The sequence below is a fragment of the Schistocerca americana genome, chromosome X, assembly GCF_021461395.2.
Source record: "Schistocerca americana isolate TAMUIC-IGC-003095 chromosome X, iqSchAmer2.1, whole genome shotgun sequence".
NCBI lineage: Eukaryota > Metazoa > Arthropoda > Insecta > Orthoptera > Acrididae > Schistocerca > Schistocerca americana.
Genome location: NC_060130.1, coordinates 811097940 through 811123205, shown reverse-complemented (window position 1 = coordinate 811123205; position 25266 = coordinate 811097940). Strand labels below are relative to the sequence as shown.

Here is a 25266-nt window from a genome sequence, read left to right as displayed (position 1 = left end):
TGTGGGTTCAGAAATTGCAAGGGCAGCTGCATGTTTGCGCAGTGCGAGGTACAGAAAAAACTCAACGAGGGGGCGCTAAAGATATCTTGAGCTACCTTTACTTTAACCGTACTAAAAAATAATCAAGTCACATTCAAAGTTTAAGAAAGTTTTATTTAAACTGATTATACACACATACAAGGTAATGCCATCTTCTGATATAAAAAAGTTACAATTGTGGTTCTCTTCCTTAATGGTGAATTCTATGCGCCTATTCTTCCTGGCAAATTACTTACATCGTCAATAGGACAATCAATGTCAGGGAGAGTGTTCAATAGACCTCTTGACTAATATTTGCACTTGCACTTGCTACAACTAGGACTTTTTACTTATTCAAAAAAAAAAAAAATGGTTCAAATGGCTCTGAGCACTACGCGACTTCACTTCTGAGGTCATCAGTCGCCTAGAACTTAGAACTAATTAAACCTAACTAACCTAAGGACATGACACACATCCATGCCCGAGACAGGATTCGAACCTGCGACCGGAGCGGTCGCTCGGCTCCATACTGTAGCGCCTAGAACCACACGGCCACTCCGGCCGGCTTACTTATTCATTCCTTAGTCTTAATATTTCTGCTTCTGAATGTAAACTAGCTTCGTATCCACTCCGGCCGGCTTACTTATTCATTCCTCAGTCTTAATATTTCTGCTTCTGAATGTAAACTAGCTTCGTATTCGGTGAATAGTTCGTATTTATAACTCTGCATATCGAAGACTTACTTATTCATTCCTTAGTCTTAATATTTCTGCTTCTGAATGTAAACTAGCTTCGTATTCGGCGAATAGTTCGTATTTATAACTCTGCGTATCGAAGGTTCTCTGTAGAAGAAAACAGTAGCATATTTGCGACTGTTCTCGAAGGTATGTGTTAGCTATCTATGTACCAGACAGAAACGTATAAAATACTATGACGCGGGCAGGCGTGCTACGTAGGAAAGCAACAACTACTCGATAGCTCGATTCAGTCGAGTCGACTGACGAAAGAAACGAACGAATAGCGTGCGGGCTGACTGGCGGGGTAAACGCGGGTGGAAATGCGTGCGGTCCTGCAAGGGGGGGGGGGGGCACCCCGCGCGTGCCTCCATATTTATCCGCACTGTGTTTGCGTGCAAATCGCTTGGGGGAATTCAAAATCGACATCCTTACCCTCTCGATGTTTTCAGGCTTTCTGGTGGTTCTTGAAGGTTCTGGTTTCTTTTTGTGCACACTTCCAGTATCCATAAAGGTGTCTCCCCACATACCAATTGATTTGCCATCAGGAACACGACCTGCAGGCGCGATGTTGAGCTGTTTCCTGAATGTACGCTGAATTCTGATGACCGAACATCCATTCGAAAAGTAGGCCGCAACGGCGAACGCGCCCTCCTCTTTTGCTCACTGCATGATCGCTACTAAACTAACCTTAAAAAAAGTTAAGTCTCGCACTTTTGATTGCACTGAAACCCACACAACAATGAGTAACACCCGCTGTGTGCCGCGCGTTTCAAATAAGAAAGTTCCCACGCCGCACCCTGTACAAACAGACCGTCATTTGACCCTCGGACAGACTCCCGTATGGACGATATAGCAATAACCATCCCTGGCGTAGAGAAACAACTGAAGGATTTGAAAGCAAATGAATCACCAGGTCCGGATGGAATCTCTGTTTGATTTTACAAAGAGTTCTCTACGGTATTGGCCCCTTACCTCACTTGCATTTATCGTGAATCTCTCGCCCATCGCACAGACCCAAGCGACTGGAGAAAAGTGCAGGTGACTGCAGTATATAAGATAGCTAAAAGAACGGACCAGCAAAATTACAAACCAGTATCCCTAACTTCATATGGAATAAGTTCACATTTCTCTGCCTCGTGATGACTGGGTGTTATGTGCTGTCCTCAGGTTAGTTAGGTTTAAGTAGTTCTAAGTTCTAAGGGACTGATAACCATAGATGTTAAGTCCCATAGTGCTCAGAGCCATTTTTTAACTTCACAGATGGCTCGATGGCTTCTTAAATAATAGAAACCAGTATGCTGTTCTCGACGGCCAGTGTTTATTCGAGACAAGGGTAACGTGAGGAGTGCTCAGTGGATGCGTGATAGGACCGTTGTTGTTCTCTATATACATAAATGATTTGGCTGACAGGATGGGTGGAAGTCTGCGGTTGTTTGCTGACGATGCCGTGGTGTGCGGTGAGGTGTCGAAGTTGAGTGACTGTAGGAGCACTTAGACAAAATTACCAGTTGGTGTGATGAATGGTAGATAGCATTAAATGCGGAAAAATGTAAGTTGATGCAGATAATTAGGAAGAAAAAAACGGTAATGTTCGGATACAGTATTAATAATGTCCAGCTTGACACAGTCAAGTCGTTTAAATATCTGGAAACAATGTTGCAAAGCGATATGCGGTGGAAGGAGCTTGTGAAAACTGTGTTGGGAAGACGAATGGTCGACTTCGGTTTATTGGGAGAATTTTAGGAAAAAGTGGTTCACCTGTAATAGGACGCTGGTGCACCCTATTCTTGAATACTACTCGAGTGTTTGGGATCCGTACCAGGTCGGATTGAAGGAAGACATCGAAGCAATTCAGAGGAGGGCTGCTGTATTTGTTACCTGTACGTTCGAACGAAACTTAAGTGTTATGGAGATGCTTCCAGAACTCAAATGGGAATTCCAAGAGGGAAGGCGGCGTTCTTTTCACGAAACACTATTAAAAAAATTTAGAGACCCGGCATTTGAAGCTGACTGCCGAACGATTCTAATGTCGCGAACATTGATCGCGTGTAAGGACCACGAAGATAAGATACGAGATATTAGGACTCATACGGAGGCGCACAGACAATCGTTTTTCCCTGGCTCCATTTGCGAGTGGAAGAGGAGGGAAAATGACAAGCAGTGGTACAGAGTACCCTTCGCCTCGCATCTTACGGTGGCTTGCGGAGTATCTATGTAGATGTAGATGTAGATCTAGGTGTAGATACTGGTACGCAGTTTATAGCCCCTATTTACTGCACTTTTTTCTCATTTTCGTCCAGACTACCACGTCTGAAAGTTGGCTACTCTACACTCAAAGCATCAATAGTTCCGGTACACATAATCCTGTCAGTTGTTTCCGGACAAGGCTTCCTTACCTCAAATTCATGCATATATGTTTCTCCATCGATCCTGAAAGTTTGTAACATCGTCTCGGAATCACCCCATACAACATGCATGTTGTGGGTGCATGTTGTGTGGGGTATAGTAAGTTTCGGAACTGAGACCACTCATGTACAATATCTGATAAAAAGTATCATCACACCCCTATGGAAAGCGGAATTTACCGCCACGTGTCACTAAAGGCGGATCCACAAGTATGAAAGGAGGCGGGGAGCACTATGTTGTCAGTAGAGAAGCAGTCGATCAGGAGAGCTCAGTGCTTAGAACATGGTCTAGTAATCGGATGTCATCTGAGTAATGAATCCATCAAGAACGTTTCAACATTTCTAAAACTGCGCAGGTCGGCAGCTGGTGATATGATTGTGAAGTGGAAACACGAAGGGACAAAAACAGTTAAACCAAGACGAGGCAGCCCTCTTCTTACAGATGGGCAGTCTAACAACCCTACCACAACAAAGGCCAAAAATTAATTATGATTTGTAGTGTTACTCACGCTGCTAAATATTGCATTTTCGGGCAACAGCAAAGTTATATTATGTGGCAGGTGTCATTAGAGCACCGTTAATAAAGTCATTTCATGAAATAATGGATAAACTAGGCACTCATTTTTTCGTGTTTCCCACGCTGATCTCTTTGTGAACTCATGGCTCAATCGTCGAAAATCTAGGTGGTGATGATTCCAAGCTCGGATGAAGAAAGGCCTAGGTGTTGTTCTGCGAAGTTTTATAGATGTTTTTCATAAACCATTCTTGAAGATTAAACTTTTGCAAGTTAGCACAATGGTGATGTAAAAAAGTAATCAGCACTCCGAATTTAAGTTACACTTCTTTTTTATTACTTTTGTTGCAATATCACGCAACACACAAAACATCACTTCACAATATAAAACATACTTGAAAATATCTTCCTCACCGTTAAAGTTCACATTTTATAAACTGACTACAATTTGCGTCTTTTCAACATGACGACCAAGACTTGACTTTCTAATAACCGCTTACGCGCCCAAAAATCAGAGTTACAAATACGTCAAAGATAATAGTGACAAAAGAAAGAATACACATAAGAATAATGTCATTGCAATATAAACATATCGATGTATCAAGGTACCTCTACATTAATGAGCCGGCCGGAGTGACCGCGCGGTTAAAGGCGCTTCAGTCTGGAACCGCACGACCGCTACGGTCGCAGGTTCGAATCCTGCCTCGGGCATGGATGTGTGTGATGTCCTTAGGTTAGTTAGGTTTAAGTAGTTCTACGTTCTAGGGGACTTATGACCACAGCAGTTGAGTCCCATAGTGCTCAGAGCCATTTGAACCATTTTTGTACATTAATGAAATCAAATCTGAATGTTGTCACAGAAATATGTTAACTACTTTACAGAAACACAGTAGAATATTGCTGGTATCGAGAGATTGAGGTGAGCTGCCGTAATGGTTACGTAATTCAAGTACCATTACTGCAGAGGGTGGCTGTAAATATCGCACGTAATCAGCAGAAAAGATCATTTCTGCGTTTCTACGTGTTATCAACAGGACAGGAGGCACAGTGACTCTGCGTAGTGAGTTAAAAACAATCGGGTGCAAAGGTCGAGCGGCTCATAAGCCACACTCTTCTGTAGTGAATCGCCGCGCGGGATTAGCGGAGCGGTCTAAGGCGCCGCAGTCATGGACTGTGCGGCTGGTCCCGGCGGAGGTTCGAGTCCTCCCTCGGGCATGGGTGTGTGTGTTTGTCCTTAGGATAATTTAGGTTAAGTAGTGTGTAAGCTTAGGGACTGATGACCTTAGCAGTTAAGTCCCATAAGATTTCACACACATTGGAACATTGTAGTGAATCTATGCGACTGCTGACTTGGTGTGAAAACCAACACCACTGTACAGTGAATGATTCGAAACGAGTGATTTGGAGCGATAAGTCACCTTATATCCTGTGGCAACCAGATGAAGGGATTTGGGTTTCACGAAAGCCTGGAGAATGTTACCTGCCATTGTGGGAAGTACGGAGGAGGTGATGTTACGCTATGCATTTGTTTCTCGTGGCTAGGGTGAGGTTCCTTTTTGCGCTTAAGAGTCCGCCAGATGTGGAAGGATATGAATACATTTTACACCATTGGGTACTGCGTAAAGTAGAGGAACAGTTCTGAGACGATGATTGTATCAGAACGACTACAAACCCTCTCATAAATCGGCATCTGTGAGGCAATAGTTTGTAGACAACAACATTCCTGAAACGAAATGGTGTGCACAGAGTTCCGAATCGAAGCCAACGGGACACCTTCAGGATGAGTCAGAAAGTCGACTTCGCTCAATACCTTCTCTCGTTTCGGATTATGAGGAGGAATGGGCCGTCATTCCACCACAGATACTGAAAGTGTTCCCAGCAGAGTTCAAGTCGTAATAAGGGTGGCCAAATTCCATATAATGTATGGTACGGTGTTTGCTTACTTCCGCTGGCCGCAGGTAAGATTTATAAGCAATATTTGAGTGCAGAAGCACATACATACACTCCTGGAAATGGAAAAAAGAACACATTGACACCGGTGTGTCAGACCCACCATACTTGCTCCGGACACTGCGAGAGGGCTGTACAAGCAATGATCACACGCACGGCACAGCGGACACACCAGGAACCGCGGTGTTGGCCGTCGAATGGCGCTAGCTGCGCAGCATTTGTGCACCGCCGCCGTCAGTGTCAGCCAGTTTGCCGTGGCATACGGAGCTCCATCGCAGTCTTTAACACTGGTGGCATGCCGCGACAGCGTGGACGTGAACCGTATGTGCAGTTGACTGACTTTGAGCGAGGGCGTATAGTGGGCATGCGGGAGGCCGGGTGGACGTGCCGCCGAATTGCTCAACACGTGGGGCGTGAGGTCTCCACAGTACATCGATGTTGTCGCCAGTGGTCGGCGAAAGGTGCACGTGCCCGTCGACCTGGGACCGGACCGCAGCGACTCACGGATGCACTCCAAGACCGTAGGATCCTACGCAGTGCCGTAGGGGACCGCACCGCCACTTCCCAGCAAATTAGGGACACTGTTGCTCCTGGGGTATCGGCGAGGACCATTCGCAACCGTCTCCATGAAGCTGGGCTACGGTCCCGCACACCGTTAGGCCGTCTTCCGCTCACGCCCCAACATCGTGCAGCGTGCCTCCAGTGGTGTCGCGACAGACGTGAATGGAGGGACGAATGGAGACGTGTCGTCTTCAGCGATGAGAGTCGCTTCTGCCTTGGTGCCAATGATGGTCGTATGCGTGTTTGGCGCCGTGCAGGTGAGCGCCACAATCAGGACTGCATACGACCGAGGCACACAGGGCCAACACCCGGCATCATGGTGTGGGGAGCGATCTCCTACACTGGCCGTACACCACTGGTGATCGTCGAGGGGACACTGAATAGTGCACGGTACATCCAAACCGTCATCGAACCCATCGTTCTACCATTCCTAGACCGGCAAGGGAACTTGCTGTTCCAATAGGACAATGCACGTCCGCATGTATCCCGTGCCACCCAACGTGCTCTAGAAGGTGTAAGTCAACTACCCTGGCCAGCAAGATCTCCGGATCTGTCCCCCATTGAGCATGTTTGGGACTGGATGAAGCGTCGTCTCACGCGGTCTGCACGTCCAGCACGAACGCTGGTCCAACTGAGGCGCCAGGTGGAAATGGCATGGCAAGCCGTTCCACAGGACTACATCCAGCATCTCTACGATCGTCTCCATGGGAGAATAGCAGCCTGCATTGCTGCGAAAGGTGGATATACACTGTACTAGTGCCGACATTGTGCATGCTCTGTTGCCTGTGTCTATGTGCCTGTGGTTCTGTCAGTGTGATCATGTGATGTATCTGACCCCAGGAATGTGTCAATAAAGTTTCCCCTTCCTGGGACAACGAATTCACGGTGTTCTTATTTCAATTTCCAGGAGTGTATATTGAGTTTGTCCCTATTTTTGAACTGTTCGCATCATATCTTTGTTTCCGGCATCGGCAGGAAAAGTGGTGTGTTTTGGAAACATGGAGTGCTGTAGTATGTTTGAGTAGTAATGATCAGTGCAAGCAAGAAGTGGAGCTGTCCCCAGGTGACGAACTTGTAGGTTGGCGGACAAGTAACGGTCAGCGCAACCCTGAAGTCACTGTTACTAAACGCAGCACTTAGTCGTCTATGATATTAGTTGCAGCTTCGATCAGCGTATAGGTGATGTCCCCTACTGTTATGCCGTTGTGAAAGACATGTAACTTGTCTGTGTGAGCTTTACATCTATCTTTGCCGTTTACAAGAGCCTGAAAACTATTTTTGCGGTCAGTCAGAAAGCGACGGAGAACATACTGACCATAATTTGCATTCTGCAAGTCCACCTAAATCTTTGTGCTCACTGAAAGAAAATGTTTCTACTTGTTATTTACACAGTGGGATCAGGAACTATGACTATAAATAAAAGTTTTGAGTTTTAACTGATTGATATAGTGAGCGAAATTTCACATGCACAAAATATATTAATACCCCTAATAATAATAATAATAATAATATCTCTTTCGCAAACAGCTCTATTAACAATTGAGAAGTGAACTCTACGGGAAGTTCTAAGTAAAATAGTCTATGGTCCTGACTTCCGACCACCAACAGATAATTCCTCGCCTTAAAAGTGGAAAACAATCACGCCAATTGCCAAGAGATTTTATGATCATTACGGGTGGCACACAAACAGTTAATATCTCTGTCATTTAGCAATTTACAACCTTCTTAATTTTTATACAAATAGAGTTAAGTTTGCTTTAATTACTGAAAAACTTTTAGCTCGATTGCATTTAAATGTCTACTGGAATTTGTAGAACGGACCCGACAGACATGAACCCTGAACTGCTTCTTTAACATTCCTTGTATTCATAGTTATTTGCAATACATTCTTGTACATCGGTACAGTGGTATTATACTATTATTGTAATCGAGTGCTGTAATTAGAACTTTCTATTACAAACACAAATGATACGTAATCTGTCACGAATAGGGACGTTTTTGTTTCAAATTGGGATTTTCAGTAAATAACTTGAAAATTAATAGAGATAGCTTACTGGTGTCACATATATAGGGTTTTTACTTGTAGCTGAAATTACAAGCGAATTTTCATCTTCCTGAGCCTGATATTTAGCGCCTTCAATTTTTCGTAAAAACACTGATTTTGACCAAAACATTGCTCTGATCAAGTTGAAACTTGTAAGTTTTAATTGGGACATACTAACCAATTTTTAGGTTTCTAGTTTTATTATTTAGCGCCACTTGCGTTTTTCTTACGTTCGTATATTTTGTTTAACATATTCATTTGGTCATTTCTGAAACTTTACAATGTTAACAGTAATATATTGAAGCATGCACAGACCAAATTTTTAAATGGTGTTTTAATTTGCAATTTCACTCTTAGATTATGGTGCAGTCCTTTGTTTGTCAAGTACAGTCGCCTTTGATGACGTGGTGCTGGTAATGGTGAAGTGAGGTAAGCCCAGCGCACTCGCTCGTCTCACAAGGGAACCTCCCCATCGCAACCCCCTCAGATTTAGTTATAAGTTGGCACAGCGGATAGGCCTTGAAAAACTGAACACAGATAAATCGAGAAAACAGGAAGAAGTAGTGTGAAACTATGAAAAAAATAAGCAAAATATACAAACTGAGTAGTCCACGTGCAAGATAGGCAACATCAAGGAGAGTGAGCTCAGGAGCGTCGTGGTCCCGTGGTTAGCGTGAGCAGCTGCGAAACGAGAGGTCCTTAGTTCAAGTCTTCCCTAGAGTGAAAAGATTACTTTCTTTATTTTCGCAAAGTTATGATCTGTCCGTTCGTTCATTGACGTCTCTGTTCACTTTAATAAGTTTAGTGTCTGTGTTTTGCGACCGCACCGGTAAACCGTGCGATTAGTAGACGAAAGGACGTGCCTCTCCAATGGGAACCGAAAACATTTGATCGCAAGGTCATAGGTCAACCTATTCCTCCACAGGAAAACATGTCTCATATATTCTATACAACACTGGTGACGGCATGTGCGTCACATGATAGGAATGTGTTGTCGGCCCACCTAACTTGTACACTTGGCGAATGGGTAAAAAGATTCTTCTACCTTGCCCGATTTAGGTTTTCTTGTGGATGTGATAATCACTCCCAAAAAGGTGATGAAAACATAAGAGCTTGTCATATAAACTGCAACAATTGAATGCAACAGTTTCACAGTCGCACAGTTTTCTTTGTGCTCTGTCAAAAACGTACGTTTTTAACGTTTTCAAATTTTTCCGTGTGTAGACCGTCAAATCCTGCATATTTCCAAGCAAATCTGAACATGTCCTGGAATTTTGGAACAGAGACGTCAATGAACGAACGGACAGATCATAACTTTTCGAAAATAAACTCTTCGCTCGAGGGAAGACTTGAACCAAAGACCTCTCTTTCCACAGCTGCTCACGCTAACCACGGGACCACGGCGCTCCTGAGCTCACACTCTCGTTGATGTTGCGTATCTTGCGCATGGACTACTCAGTTTGTATATTTTGCTTATTTTTTTCGTAGTTCCACACAACTTCTTCCTGTTTTCTCGATTGATCTGTGTTCAGTTTTTCAAGGCATATCCACTGTGCCAACTTATAACTAAATCTGAGGGGGGTGCGATGGGGAGATTCCCTTGTCAGTATCTCTTACAGTGATATAGCGCTTGTTTCGCCTCAACAGAATGAGGTCTGTTACAATTTATGCACTTCATTTGGGTCGGACATTGTTCGCTGATGTGCCTATATTGGAGGCTACTAAAACATTGCCTCTCATCTAGCACACAGGGATGTACAGGGCATCTAGTTCCACGAATAGCTACAGCGTCCGGTAAAATTTGAGTGTCTAACTTTAACAAGTAGGTTTGCAGTTTGTGAACTTGTTCTTCACCAATCCTTACCATAGTGCATACTAAATCTTCTAAGACCTAGAACGGGTAATACAGATTACATGCACTCCAAAATCTCCGCTTCTTCAAGTTCTGTGTCACCTTTTCGTATTTCTCCTTACTTGTGGACAACGAAAGAAGGGTAGCGAGTTGCTATATTTTTGAATTTTAATGCTTTGCTAAATACTAGGAAACTGGCCTATCCTGGACTTTTTAATTCAACCTTCCCTTTTCATTTTTCCGACGGAAGATATATTACTTATGATATATTAATTTCTTTAGTTTCGGTAAGAAATGGCTTACGATTTTTCCTAGAGACATTGGGAGCAGACAGTTTATGTGTTAACCCAAACTTTCCATATAAACTACGTTCCGTATAGACCACCATCTGAACGGTTGTAGAAGTTAGTAGACCTCTGAGTAGTTACAGTCACCATGGGAGAAATGTTTATTACATTTTGTTGGTAGGAATCGGAAGCAAAAGCTACATTTAAAAGGAAATCAGTTACAGTTGAAACATTTTTAGCAGGTGACAACTTCATAAACTTCTGCAATAAAGGTATCTGAGTTCCGTAATTTAAGCCTTTGCCACTTATTTCTCGCGCTGCGGAAGTCTTCAGTCTGTGTTTCATATTGACTCATAACAACCACTAACGAGTAGCTGGTAGCATCCATCGTGTTATGTAACATAGCTCCTGGAGAAGCTTGGAGAGAAGCTGGGCAGTCAGTTGTAGTCAGTGTTAACCAGAAAAGGCGTCGAAATCACCACCCCTTCAGCACATATCCTACGATACACGGTGAGGCTAGTCATCACCGAGAGAAAATCTAAATGGTATAGTTTGTTACAGATTACTGTATAAAACGTAAAACCAGCATTCAGGAAACTTAATGCACCACACAGAAGAACGACATCGGAGAACGTCTAATCACTTACGCGACGTTGAGTGTACTTCTTGTGACGCGTCTTGGAAAAGAAAATAGTTCATCGGTCACCAGAACTCGCAAGCGGCTTTTTTTCGTGCGTCTAAACATGTTTTTATAATCGAGAAACAAAAACGAAAGCAAGACGGAATACTATTTAGTCCATGTTGGAACCTGTGAACTCCGCGACCGACAACCAGCCACGAATACTTTTTAAATGTTTTATTTTAGTAACATAAGCAGTGTCAGCCTACCACGCATGCCCATCTTGAGGTGGCTAATACTTCTCGTTACACAGATTTTCTGACCAACAGGATGTCATCTGCTCAAAACTGTACAAGAATATGTGAGTAGTTAGCGCCACTTTATAAGTTGTTTCATTAATAAAAATATGTTAAAGTGATTTTATTTATTTATATATGATGCAACATTGTTGTGTTCACTTACATAAATTCCAGTAGATGTCGAATTGTTTAGTTGTGCACCATATGGTTTTCTAGTTCGCTGTATATGTAGTTGAATTCCACACACCATACATATTGTAAACAAATTACTGTGGCTCACTTCATAATATTATTAAAATGCATGTTGGGCACCACACAAGTTCTATACATTTGATTCTTTTGTTTACATTACAAAGTTTATCATTAAGCAAGGATACAAAGATTTCATTCGTTAAATATTGAACAAGGATGTAAACTGAGCAAATCTCATGTACAACATGAAACATGTTAATGATAAGAAAATGTATGTATTCTAAGAGTAAACTTATTATTATAGGACAATTTGTTTTAGTAGGGTTTTTTCTCAGTGGAAATTACTGACTAATTACTGATTGCATATTATGAAGTAGGTATATATTTCCACACATTTGTATATACAGTTATTCGATTATCACAGTTTATAAGTGAGTTGCAAAAAATACAAAATTACAATTTGGGATGGCGGGATGAGAACAACACATTTGTTCATCATCGTAGTTTATATTTATACACACATCAAAAAAAGTTTTGCATCACCTCGGTTCCGAGAGTTCCAGAACCTGTACAGAAAATTGGAATAGAGATCAACATAAACATCATTTCTGCCATTTTTATTGCTCATGAAAACCACACTTTGCATGTTGTACCACCATATAGCGAGATTTTCAGAGGTGGTGGCCCAGATTGCTGTACACACCGGTACCTCTAATAGCCAGTAGCATATCCTCTTACAGTGATGCAGACCTGTATTCGTCGTGGTATACTATCCACAAGTTCATCAAGGTCCAGATTGTCCCACTCCTCAACGGCGATTCGGCGTATCTCCCTCAGACTCGCTCGTCGGTCACGTCGTCCATAAATAGCCCTTTTCAATCTATCTCAGGCATATTCAATAGAGTTCATGTCTGGAGAACATGCCGGCCACTCTAGTCGAGTGATGTCATTATCCTGAAGGAAGTCATTCACAAGATGTGCACGATGTGGGCGTTAATTGTCGTCCATGAAGACGAATGCCTCGACAATATACTGCCGATATGGGTTCATTATCGGTCGGAGGATGGCATTCACGTATCGAACAGTCGTTACAGCGCCTTCAATGACCACCAGCGGTGTACGTCGGCCCCCCCATAATGTCACCCCAAAACAGCAGCGAGCCTCCACTTGCTGCACTCACTGGACAGTTTGTCTAAGGCGATCAACCTGACCGGATTGCATCCAAACATGTCTCCGACGATTGTTTGGTTGAAGGCTTATGCGACACTACTCGGTGAAGAGAACGTGATGCCAATCCTGAGCGGTCCATTCGGCATGTTGTTGGGCCCATCTGCACCGCGCTGCATGGTGTCGTGGTTGCAAAGATGGACGTCGCCATGAACGTTGGGAGTGAAGTTGCGCATCATGCAGCTTATTATAGACAGTTTGAGTCGTAACACGACGTCCTGTGGCTGCACGAAAAGCTTTATTCAACATGGTGGCGTTGCTGTCAGGGTTCCTCCGAGCCATAATCCGTAGGTAGCGGTCATCCACTGCAGTAGTAGCCCTTGGGCGGCCTGAGCGAGGCATGTCATCGACAGTTTCTGTCTCTCTGTGTCTTCTCCATGCCCGAACAACATCCTTTTGGTTCACTCAGTGATTCCTGGACACTTCCCTTGTTGCCCGCGGGGATTAGCCTAGCGGTCTGGAGCGCTGCAGTCATGGACTGTGCGGCTGGTCCCGGCGGAGGTTCGAGTCCTCCCTCGGGCGTGTGTGTGTGTGTTTGTCCTTAGGATAATTTAGGTTAAGTAGTGTGTAAGCTTAGGGACTGATGGCCTTAGCAGTTAAATCCCATAAGATTTCACACACATTTGAACACTTGAACTTCCTTTGTTGAGAGCGCTTCCTGGCACAAAGTAACAATGCGGACGCGATAGAACCGCTGTATTGACTATCTAGGAATGGCTGAACTACAGACAACACGAGCCATTTACCTCCCGCCTGTTGGAATGACTGGAACTGATCGACTATCGAACCCTTTCCGTCTAATAGGCGCTGCTCATACATGGTTGTTTACATCTTTGGGCGGGTTTAGTGACATCTCTGAACAGACAAAGCGACTGTGTCTGTGATACAATGTCCACAGAAAACGTCTATCTTCAAAATTTCTGGGAACCTGGGTGGTGCAAAACTTTTTTTTGTTGTGTGGACAGTTACATACTGATATCTTAAACTGCAGTGGTGTGACTGTTAGGGGTGCAAATTCTGATTGATTATTGTGAACAGTAAAAGGAAACTCGGAAAAAGTTTATTGGCTAGTTCGAGCTGCTCATGTAGAACGTGCTGAGGTGAGCTAAAAGTGTGTGTATACATATTACTAGTTGCCCTGAGGGTCCATTTTCTTGCCTTTGTTAGTGCCATGTAATATCTCTATATTATCATTAATGAAGAGACAGAGTGTCCATACTGATTCATGTGAATGCCTATTACAGATTTATTTAAATTTTTTAGTCTAAAAACATCCATGTGTTCATGATATGTTATACAGAAACTCCTGCCCATCTGTCCAACATAAAAGCTTGGGAGACTGTCACGCCTAAGGTCGTGGTTTTGGTGCTGTGGATAATGTTTTGTTGCACATGTTTTTTAGTGTGGGAACTTATTTGTACTCCTGTCTTTTGGAAAAAGATTGGAAATTTGGTATAATATTGTGCCTAGGAAGGGAATGCATGCAAATAGTTCCTTTCCTGCTGCTGGTTGTGAATTTACTAAAGATGATTTACCATCATTAATTTTATTGTACAGACAACCAATTAATTGTGGCTTATAGACATTATTTTTGGCTACAGTTTTAATAATGTCGATTATTTCACCTTCACAGATGAACTGAAGGGAATTATATTCGTATTGTTCAACATGAATCTGAAGTATATCATTTTGTGCTGAATTTGATGGGATGAAGAATTTCATCTGTGGTGATTAGTTTTCTAGGAATTTCAAATGCAAGCTTTTGATTCAACTTTTTTTATTCTAAGATTAAGAAAATTGATACACTTTTTCTGTCTGATGCTCAAAAGTGAATTTGATATTGTGGTGCATGTTACTCATGGCATTTGGAAATGATTCTATTTCATCTACTGCACGATTGACCAAGATGATAGTATCATCAACGTACCTTTTGTAATAAATCAGTTTGCCAGTTAAATGCGTATAGGCCCTGAAAAATTTATTTTCCAGAAGGTTACTAAAAATAATGGCTAAAAGGCCTGCAAGACTTCTTTTCATTACTATGCCATTTGCCTGCATGTAGGTTTTGTTGTTGAATAAAAGTAGTTATGTGCTACAATTAATTTTAACGTCTCTATGACTTAGTGTATCTCTGCCTTGCAAAGCTGTTTGTTTTTTATGCAATAGCATTTAATTATTTAAATACTTTCACGGTCAGTTATATTTTTCTAACGTTTACAATGTCCAGGGATGCAAATCTGGCACTGTCTGGTATGTGTGCATCGCTTCTATCATTAATAAATTGTTGGGGCTTTCCAATAGAGAAGTTTTCTTCAAATGTGTAAAAGTTACTAAGGAAATATTTAAGCTTCTTAGAGGAGTAATAAGCTGGGATGCTCCTTGAATTAATAATTGGACTTATTGGGCACTGACATTTATGAATCTTTGGCTAAGATCTTAGCTTATCAGGTACAGGGTTAGTGATTAAGCAACGTTGAACATCGGCATCTGATAAAAAGTAGTAGGCATTTGTACTTCATTTCCTATGCTGAGCTTGATATTTGGGTGTGGGATGAATCTCCAGTTCTTAAATGTTGTTTTGAAGAAATAATTGTAAGGTTTTCTTGATATAACCTACTTCATACATAACTACTGCAGTATTGCTTTTACCTGCATTAACAACAAGGACTTTGTTATCACTAAGTTTTATATTAATGCTAGTGAGTCTTTTTGAATCAGTTTCCCAGAACTGTTTCATGATTGAACTTACAGTACTTTTTTCACTTGGGCTTAGTTTGGCAATGTCTCATGCAATTTTTGAACCAACAACGAGTTCTTTGTGTTTTTGTCATTACGCTTTCGTAGAATGTAATGCGTGAGACCCTTATGTAGTAAACAAAATTAAGCTTAATCAAGCAAAATGCTGCTAGAGTGTATTTCTATCTCATATGATTAAAATTCTGTGGTGTTAGAAGTGTCAGTAGAACAATATGCTAATTTTGAAATAAGTTCACTGCAGACCGTATCAAAACACAGATATGCCGACTAAAACGGTAATTGACGGTCGAGCAATATCGAGGCGGGTGTCACTGTAAGTGATGTCTTCGTTTTGGTAAAAGCGGAAGATAACTCTTTCTTACCCAACGATTCAATTGTTTTATATCGTGGTGTCTTGAAACATAATGAAGAGGAAAGACTTTAAAGACACGGCTTCAAAGTAAGCATACTAGACAAAAAAATTGTTCTCCACAGGAGACGTCACACTAATACCGCGTAAAACTGCTTTTAACATTGGCCTTTTCCTACTCATGATACTAGATCTTCTCTAAAGGCTGCTTCTTTTTGCCAGTATCTTAAGAAGTGTATTCCAACCAGGTGCTACAAAACATTACTTGATAATGGGCAAATTACTTGCCCTGAAGCTTTCTAGTATACTTAAAACACTACCCATTTAGGAGAGAATTGGGGAATCAGCATAGCGTCATCCCCAGGCTGAAAGCAGCTCCCTTCCCCTTAGCTACCGAAAAGTAGCGCTAGCATCCACAGTAACTCTTGTGACAGCCAGAGCGAGAGCACCAGCAGCAGCGAGTACTGTTTGTATAAAGCGTTTATTTTGCATTTTGTTTACGACCTTCCACTAAGGAAGGGATTCTATTTGTGTTTATCTGCTCTGCATAATAACTAACAGTTCTTGATAAAACTTTACGTAGTTTTCGTGTTAGATTTCTTAGTGTTTTCTTGATCGTTTAGAACAGAAAGCGCCCTAAAACCGTCTTTTGTTTGTTTCGCGGCCGTTAGCCACTAGTCACTTGAATCAGCAGTTGTCTTGTGACAGCCAGAGCGAGAGCACCAGCAGCAGCGAGTACTGTTTGTATAAAGCGTTTATTTTGCATTTTGTTTACGACCTTCCACTAAGGAAGGGATTCTATTTGTGTTTATCTGCTCTGCATAGTAACTAACAGTTCTTGATAAAACTTTACGTAGTTTTCGTGTTAGATTTCTTAGTGTTTTCTTGATCGTTTAGAACAGAAAGCGCCCTAAAACCGTCTTTTGTTTGTTTCGCGGCCGTTAGCCACTAGTCACTTGAATCAGCAGTTGTCTTGTGACAGCCAGAGCGAGAGCACCAGCAGCAGCGAGTACTGTTTGTATAAAGCGTTTATTTTGCATTTTGTTTACGACCTTCCACTAAGGAAGGGATTCTATTTGTGTTTATCTGCTCTGCATAGTAACTAACAGTTCTTGATAAAACTTTACGTAGTTTTCGCGTTAGATTTCTTAGTGTTTTCTTGATCGTTTAGAACAGAAAGCGCCCTAAAACCGTCTTTTGTTTGTTTCGCAGCCGTTAGCCACTAGTCACTTGAATCAGCAGTTGTCTTGTGACAGCCAGAGCGAGAGCACCAGCAGCAGCGAGTACTGTTTGTATAAAGCGTTTTTGTACTTATTTGCTGCGCTTAGCTTTTAAATAGTTTTTCTGGGAAAACCTAGCGTAGTTTTCGCGTCTCGTATTTCAGTGAGTGTTTCTTGATTATCAGAGTAGCTCATCAGAAGATTATCTTGGGAATTTGTCACCGTATAGAGTAGGGTAAACATAGTCATGTGTAGGGACTGTGGTTGTTGTGAGCGGACGCAAGGAGAATTGGCCACTCTTCGGGGGCAGGTGGAGGCTTTGTCTGTTAGGCTCATCGAGCTCGAGGCGCAGGCGTCGGCTCGTAGTGGCGTTGGGGCAACTGTGGTGAGACCTATGCCTACATCGGTGGCCTTGGAATCACATGGAACCCCTGATGTCGCTGCGTCTTCCGGCAGTGAGCATCTTACCGGTCAGCCATCACTCCAGGGTGAATGGCGGACAGTGGTGGGCTCGCGCGTGCCTGGCCGAAAGGCGAAGGTGGGATCTGGCCGCGTGGCAGCTGCCTTACCCCTTTCCAACAGGTACGGGGTGCTTCCTAGTGGTAATGACATCGTTTCCGAGCCACCACAGGATGCCTCGCCTGTTGGGCCAGTGGCCGATTCTCCGGCAAGGTCCCGACAGTCACAGAGGGCGGGCCTATTAGTTATAGGGAGCTCCAACGTTAGGCGGGTTATGGAGCCCCTTAGGAAAATAGCGGGTAGGTCGGGGAAGAATGCCAGTGTGCACTCGGTGTGCTTGCCGGGGGGTCTCGTCCGTAATGTGGAGGAGGCCCTTCCGGCAGCTATTGAACGCACTGGGTGTGACCGGCTGCAGATAGTAGCACATGTCGGAACGAATGACGCCTGCCGCTTGGGTTCTGAGGCCATCCTTGGTTCCTTCCGGCGGCTGGCTGATTTGGTGAAGACAACCAGCATCGCACGCGGAGTGCAAGCTGAGCTTAATATCTGCAGCATAGTGCCCAGAGTCGATCGCGGTCCTCTGGTTTGGAGCCGTGTGGAGGGTCTAAACCAGAGGCTCAGACGACTCTGCGACTATAATGGTTGCAAATTCATCGACCTCCGTTATTGGGTGGAGAACTGTAGGGCCCCCCTAGACAGGTCAGGCGTGCACTACACACCGGAAGCAGCTACTAGGGTAGCAGAGTACGTGTGGCGTGCACACGGGGGTTTTTTAGGTTAGAGGGACCCCCCCTTGGGCGAAACGATAAAATACCTGACGGCTTACCAGAGAGGACATTATCATCGTTGATAAAGAACGTCCGTACTCAGAGACCAAAAACAGGAAAAGTTAACGTAATATTGGTAAACTGCAGGAGTATCCAGGGCAAGGTTCCTGAATTAGTATCTCTTATTGAAGGAAATAGTGCGCATATAGTATTAGGAACGGAAAGTTGGTTAAAGCCGGAAGTGAACAGTAACGAAATCCTAGACACAGAATGGAATATATACCGCAAGGATAGGATAAACGCCAATGGTGGAGGAGTATTTATAGCAGTAAAGAATTCAATAATATCCAGTGAAGTTATTAGCGAATGCGAATGTGAAATAATCTGGGTTAAGTTAAGTATCAAAGGTGGGTCAGATATGATAGTCGGATGCTTCTATAGACCACCTGCATCAGCAACCGTAGTAGTTGAGCGCCTCAGAGAGAACCTGCAGAACGTCGTGAAGAAGTTTCGTGATCATACTATTGTAATAGGGGGAGACTTCAATCTACCAGGTATAGAATGGGATAGTCACACAATCAGAACTGGAGCCAGGGACAGAGACTCTTGTGACATTATCCTGACTGCCTTGTCCGAGAATTACTTCGAGCAGATAGTTAGAGAACCAACTCGTGAAGCTAACGTTTTAGACCTCATAGCAACAAATAGACCGGAACTTTTCGACTCCGTGAATGTAGAAGAGGGTATCAGTGATCATAAGTCAGTGGTTGCATCAATGACTACAAGTGTAATAAGAAATGCCAAGAAAGGAAGGAAAATATATTTGCTTAACAAGAGTGATAGGGCACAAATCGCAGAATATCTGAGTGACCACCATCAAACGTTCATTTCTGAGGAAGAGGATGTGGAACAAAAATGGAAAAAATTCAGAAACATCGTCCAGTACGCCTTAGATAAGTTCGTACCGACTAAGGTCCAAAGCGAGGGGAAAGATCCACCGTGGTATAACAATCATGTACGAAAGGTACTACGGAAACAAAGAAAGCTTCATCATAGGTTTAAGAGTAGTCGAATCATAGCTGATAAGGAAAAGCTGAACGAAGCGAAAAAGAGCGTAAAGAGAGCAATGAGAGAAGCATTCAACGAATTCGAACATAAAACATTGGCAAACAATCTAAACAAGAACCCTAAAAAGTTTTGGTCATATGTAAAATCGGTAAGCGGATCTAAATCCCCTATTCAGTCACTCGTTGACCACGATGGCACCGAAACAGAGGACGACCGAAGAAAGGCAGAAATACTGAATTCAGTGTTCCGAAACTGTTTCACTGCGGAAAATCGTAACACGGTCCCTGACTTCAGCCGTCGCACGGACGCCAAAATGGAAAATATTGAAATAAACGATATCGGAATTGAAAAACAACTGCTATCACTTAGTAGCGGAAAAGCATCCGGACCAGACGAGATACCCTTAAGATTCTACAGTGATTATGCTAAAGAACTTGCCCCCTTTCTATCAGCAATTTATCGTAGATCGCTGGAAGAACGTAAAGTACCTAGCGACTGGAAGAAAGCGCAGGTCGTTCACATTTTCAAGAAGGGTCATAAATCAGATGCGAATAATTATAGGCCTATTTCGCTTACGTCAATCTGTTGTAGAATAATGGAACATGTTTTGTGTTCTCGTATTATGACGTTCTTAGATAATACAAATCTCCTTCATCATAACCAACATGGATTCCGCAAACAGAGATCCTGTGAAACTCAGCTCGCCCTATTTGCCCAAGAAATTCACAGTGCCGTAGACACTGGCGAGCAGATTGATGCCGTATTCCTGGACTTCAGGAAGGCATTTGATACGGTTCCGCACTTACGTTTAGTGAAAAAAATACGAGCTTACGGAATATCGGACCAGGTTTGTGATTGGATTCAGGATTTCCTAGAAGAAAGAACACAACATGTCATTCTTAACGGTTCAAAATCTGCAGATGTAGAGGTAATTTCGGGAGTACCGCAGGGAAGCGTGATAGGACATTTATTGTTTACAATATACATAAATGACTTAGTTGACAACATCGGTAGCTCCGTGAGGCTATTTGCAGATGACACGATTGTCTACAAGAAAGTAGCAACATCAGAAGACTCGTACGTACTCCAGGAGGACCTGCAGAGGATTAATGCATGGTGCGACAGCTGGCAGCTTTCCCTAAACGTAGATAAATGTAATATAATGCGCATACATAGGGGCAGAAATCCATTCCAGTACGATTATGCCATAGGTGGTAAATCATTGGAAGCGGTAACGACCGTAAAATACTTAGGAGTTACTATCCGGAGCGATCTGAAGTGGAATGATGACATAAAACAAATAGTGGGAAAAGCAGGCGCCAGGTTGAGATTCATAGGAAGAATTCTAAGAAAATGTGACTCATCGACGAAAGAAGTAGCTTACAAAACGCTTGTTCGTCCGATTCTTGAATATTGCTCATCAGTATGGGACCCTTACCAGGTTGGATTAATAGAAGAGATAGACATGATCCAGCGAAAAGCAGCGCGATTCGTCATGGGGACATTTAGTCAGCGCGAGAGCGTTACGGAGATGCTGAACAAGCTCCAGTGGCGGACACTTCAAGAAAGGCGTTACGCAATACGGAGAGGTTTATTATCGAAATTACGAGAGAGCACATTCCGGGAAGAGATGGGCAACATATTACTACCGCCCACATATATCTCGCGTAATGATCACAACGAAAAGATCCGAGAAATTAGAGCAAATACGGAGACTTACAAGCAGTCGTTCTTCCCACGCACAATTCGTGAATGGAACAGGGAAGGGGGGATCAGATAGTGGTACAATAAGTACCCTCCGCCACACACCGTAAGGTGGCTCGCGGAGTATAGATGTAGATTTAGATGTAGATATGATGCAAAAAAAAAAAAAAAAAAATAGAGAAAAGGCACAGGAATTTTTACCTTAAAATTATCTGTATTTTCTTTTGGCGATGTTTTTGTACACATTGAAAAATCATTTCTTATATCTCCCACTGTCTATGTGTGCTGACTGAAACCATTACAGATTATCTGATGCCTCATGGTGGTTGTGTGTGCAGGTGAAGATCTGGTTCCAAAACAGGCGGGCCAAGTGGAAGCGCGTGAAGGCGGGCCTGACGTCTGGTGCCGGATCACGCACCACCGGAGCGGGTCCAGCACCCAAGATCGTGGTGCCCATCCCGGTCCACGTGAACCGGTTTGCTGTGCGCAGCCAGCACCAGCAGCTGGAGAAGTGTGCTGGGCTGCGCGCCCCACACCATCGACCGAGACCCGCCACGCCACCTCCAGGGCTGGCCGCCATCTGAACGACAGTGGCCAGCCTTGTCCACATGCACCGGTTCGCCGAAATTCGCCAGGACCAACAGCTGCTCATCTGGGCCGCCCAGTGCACACTGTTGGATCTGCAGTGCTCCACTCCGCCACCTACAGACTTCGCCTTCATTTGAGGGCCACACCACTGTCGCTGGTATTCTGGCATGCGTAAGGGTGCCAGAAGCAACTGTTTCACACCACCACATATGCAGCACCTCACTACGGCATCTAAAGCACTCACTATTACCTGGGAGTCACACTACTGTAATGACCATTCTGTTCCCTGTGTCTCTTATTGTAGCGAGCTACCAGTACCTTCAGCAGGACTGCACACATTACTGCGCCAACCACAACCTCAGTTCCACCAGCACTGTGGTTCCTATCGTAGTGTACATGAACCAAATTGTGGAGTGCGACCAGAACTCGGATTAGCACAACAAACTATGTGAGCCATTCTACAGCACATCTGACTGCAAAGCCCACAGTTTGCAGCTGAGGCTCTGCTGTTGACCTATCACCTGCAGTTACACAAAACGGAAAGTGCTATCAGTCCTGTCACGAAGGTAGAGCAGCCCAGCACTAGTCGTCATGTGTAGACTGTTCACCAGAAAGATGACTGCTATTCCCACTTCGTTCATCATAGGGAATGTGCATGTGTATTCATCACTTAGTGTCCTGCTAAAGTGAGAGTCTCTGTAATGTATCTGAAATACAGAAAACGTATACACAAGAAGTTTATTCCAATGATTCACTATATTATTCTGGACCTCGAGTAATCATCAAGGAAACTTTGACAGAGTGGAAATGATGCATCCAATATACTTTAAAACTACTCGCAAAACACAGTATCTAGTTCACAAAGACTCTATTATGCGTACTGTCCTATTGAGAAAGCGCATTCCGAAGGCCAATATAGTGAATTGGAATCAAACACAAAGTCACACCACATTATTGACCTAAATCAGGACTATGTTCAGTACGCTATGCTACACCATCCTGCTATTGTGACCACAGGAAGATATTCTGTACTTTCAGTTACGGAACTTCTTATAATCTCCTACCTCAGTTCCAGAATTAATGCATAGTGTTTGTAAGCGTTCCACAGCTCCTCACGAGTAACAGTGAATCCAGTGATTGAAAATGTATCAAACATCTGAATTCCTTCAGGCCAAAGAAGCTAAGAATTTTCTTTTCATCGCACATGACTGATTTACTTTCAGAGAAATACTAATGTTTATTAACCTTATAGGTATGAAGGTATTGTTTAGGGCCACCTGTACATTTGTTGCCTTAAAGTGAACTGGGAACTATCCTATTAAATGCTGATACGTGGCGTCATTTTCAGAGGCACGTAAATAATGAAATAATGCGTTCCTTTTGTCTTCATGAAGATTGTCGGAAAAACTTAGCTGGCATGTATCACTGTACGTACCTCACATCTCAGTAAAGAGTTGATATGGAAATAATTGGAAAGAAGGAGAGAGTGAAAAAGTCCTATTAAAATCTTGTTTTCTACGACAGCGAGAATCCCCATAGTAGCTATCAAAGCTGCGGTATCTGAGGTCGATTTTTCGTATTCCGAAATCCATCACTGTATTCTGATGCAGCTCATCAACATTACAAAGTTCAGTGCCGAAGCCTACGCAGAACTACACAACAGTTGGCAGATGTCACGCACATCGCCGTTAGAAATTGCGATTAATTCCAATTTGTATTCTCTCCGTTGAGAGATACCTTACGAAAGATTTAATGGTAGTGCCCTAGTCGATTTTAAAAAGGATGGGAGAAGATATCAGCCATGTTACTGTTGAAGAAACGAAAATTTTTTCTTGAAAGACGAACCTCAAAATGTACTTTTATCTGAACGAATTTCCTCTGGGTGTGTGTTACAATGAGCAGCATACTTCTGCCACTACTGCTCATTGTTCATTTCCTTACTACAGAGGCCACCAGTAACAAGGCAAAACAATTGCACAAGAGTTTTTATTTCCCTTTCTTTCCTTAGCTACAATACTACAGCAACTGGTAATGAAGTGCTGGCTCGTTTTCAAGCAAATTGCAGAAAAGAGGCGATGAGATATTGGCCACCTGCTTTTGTGTTATACCTGTCGCTTCAGCGTTCGCCTGCAGTGTTTTAGGAAAACACGGGGCTACATGAATGACACTGACTACTGCCAATTACAACCTCTGTGCCACCTCACTTTGTAAAATTGTTTACAACAGGCGCGAAACGAAATTGATGTCATATATATGAATATTTGGCAGTTTATTCACTGATAATCCTTGTACTGCTGTCCAGATACGCTTCATTCTTGACAACAGAAGTTCACGACCAGGCACTCTGTCTCAAAGATAGTTTCACGTGCCAGTACAAACTCACAAAACCTCATATAGCTCTATGGCTCATCAGGTTCTGGAAAAGTCACATTCACTTGTTCTTGTTGTTGTAATAGTATGTAAAATGTGGAATGTGAAGAGCAACAGTTCCAATCCGAACACACTTCAGTTACCTTTGTATTATTGGATTTCGATTTTGAGCCACTTTATAAGGTAAAGAACACATTCCAACGTATACGCTTATCCTGTTACCACAGTAAACCCACTCTGTAACACTCGTCACCAATGATATGTGTGGTGCCTCGCCTATTATTGAATTTTTATTCGTAGATGAAGTAAGAGAAGCTACAGTAAATTTGTTCACAATATTGGTCAAGACTGCCTACCGAACCACTTTCACAGAACGACCATTATCAATAATTAACCGTGACTTAATCATACTACAACATAAAGATGAGTTTCTTTTTGAAACACGGGAAGCCAGAAAGCATTTCAACAAGAATTCGGCGTTCAACCACAATACTTCCTTTCAAAACTGACTTCCAGGACAATAACTAATAATGAAATGGACTTCATATCAACTTAAATGAGACTACGAGTGTTCAATAGTGACGATGGAAAAAGAAAGCGGACTGTAGTTCTCATAAACAAATGTGCAGTCACGGACTGACTAGTCTGTTCAATGAGTAACTAATCTAATAAATGTAAGATGTGTAAAATATTCTTGATTAAATTCATTTTGTGCAATAAGAGTCAATATGCCGACTCTCATTGATAAGTATTTCAGCTGTTTTCAGTGTTTTTCATTATAACTTTGCAATGCGAAAAACGAGAGATGCATGTAATTTGATCGAATATTAAGATTATGTTCGATCTAGACCTTTTTATATGCTCTGTTTTGTTTTACGGCTGGTCGCTTATTTACTGTGTGTGCCATATGGTATAACGATGTGAGATTATTCAGTCCTAGGGAAATTGTTCTTATGTACTAAAGAGTAAAATGATTGTCTGTAGGCTATTTGCATCTAAGAACGGTGTACAGCAAGAATATTCATAATAAAAAACGATACAAATATTGCAGATTTATACATACTATTTTCATATTCTTAGAATTAAATTTCTCATCGTACAGCAGTAGTTATTGCGACAAAATTAATGTAGTGTTTCTTCAGAGATTTCTTGTATCGAATTTCAAACATTAATTTCTAAAATCCAAGAATGATCGTATTTTCATGGCTTTCGTCCGTTTATTCAGATCAGACCAGATTAATTCTCCCTCATTGTATGAGATTAAAAATAAAAGCTGATG

General features: G+C 42.7%; 1 protein-coding gene across 1 annotated transcript in view; it reads left to right on the top strand.

The window, feature by feature from the left end:
- The window catches only part of LOC124556332 (homeobox protein GBX-2-like), a 454600-nt gene extending 430905 nt beyond the window's left edge, over positions 1–23695 (top strand). Inside the window, exon 4 of the mRNA XM_047130302.1 lies at positions 21368–23695. Within this exon, the coding sequence (XP_046986258.1) occupies positions 21368–21613 (246 nt within the window). The 3' untranslated portion in view covers positions 21614–23695. The remainder of the gene's footprint in view (positions 1–21367) is intronic.
- The last annotated feature ends 1571 nt before the right edge of the window (positions 23696–25266 follow it).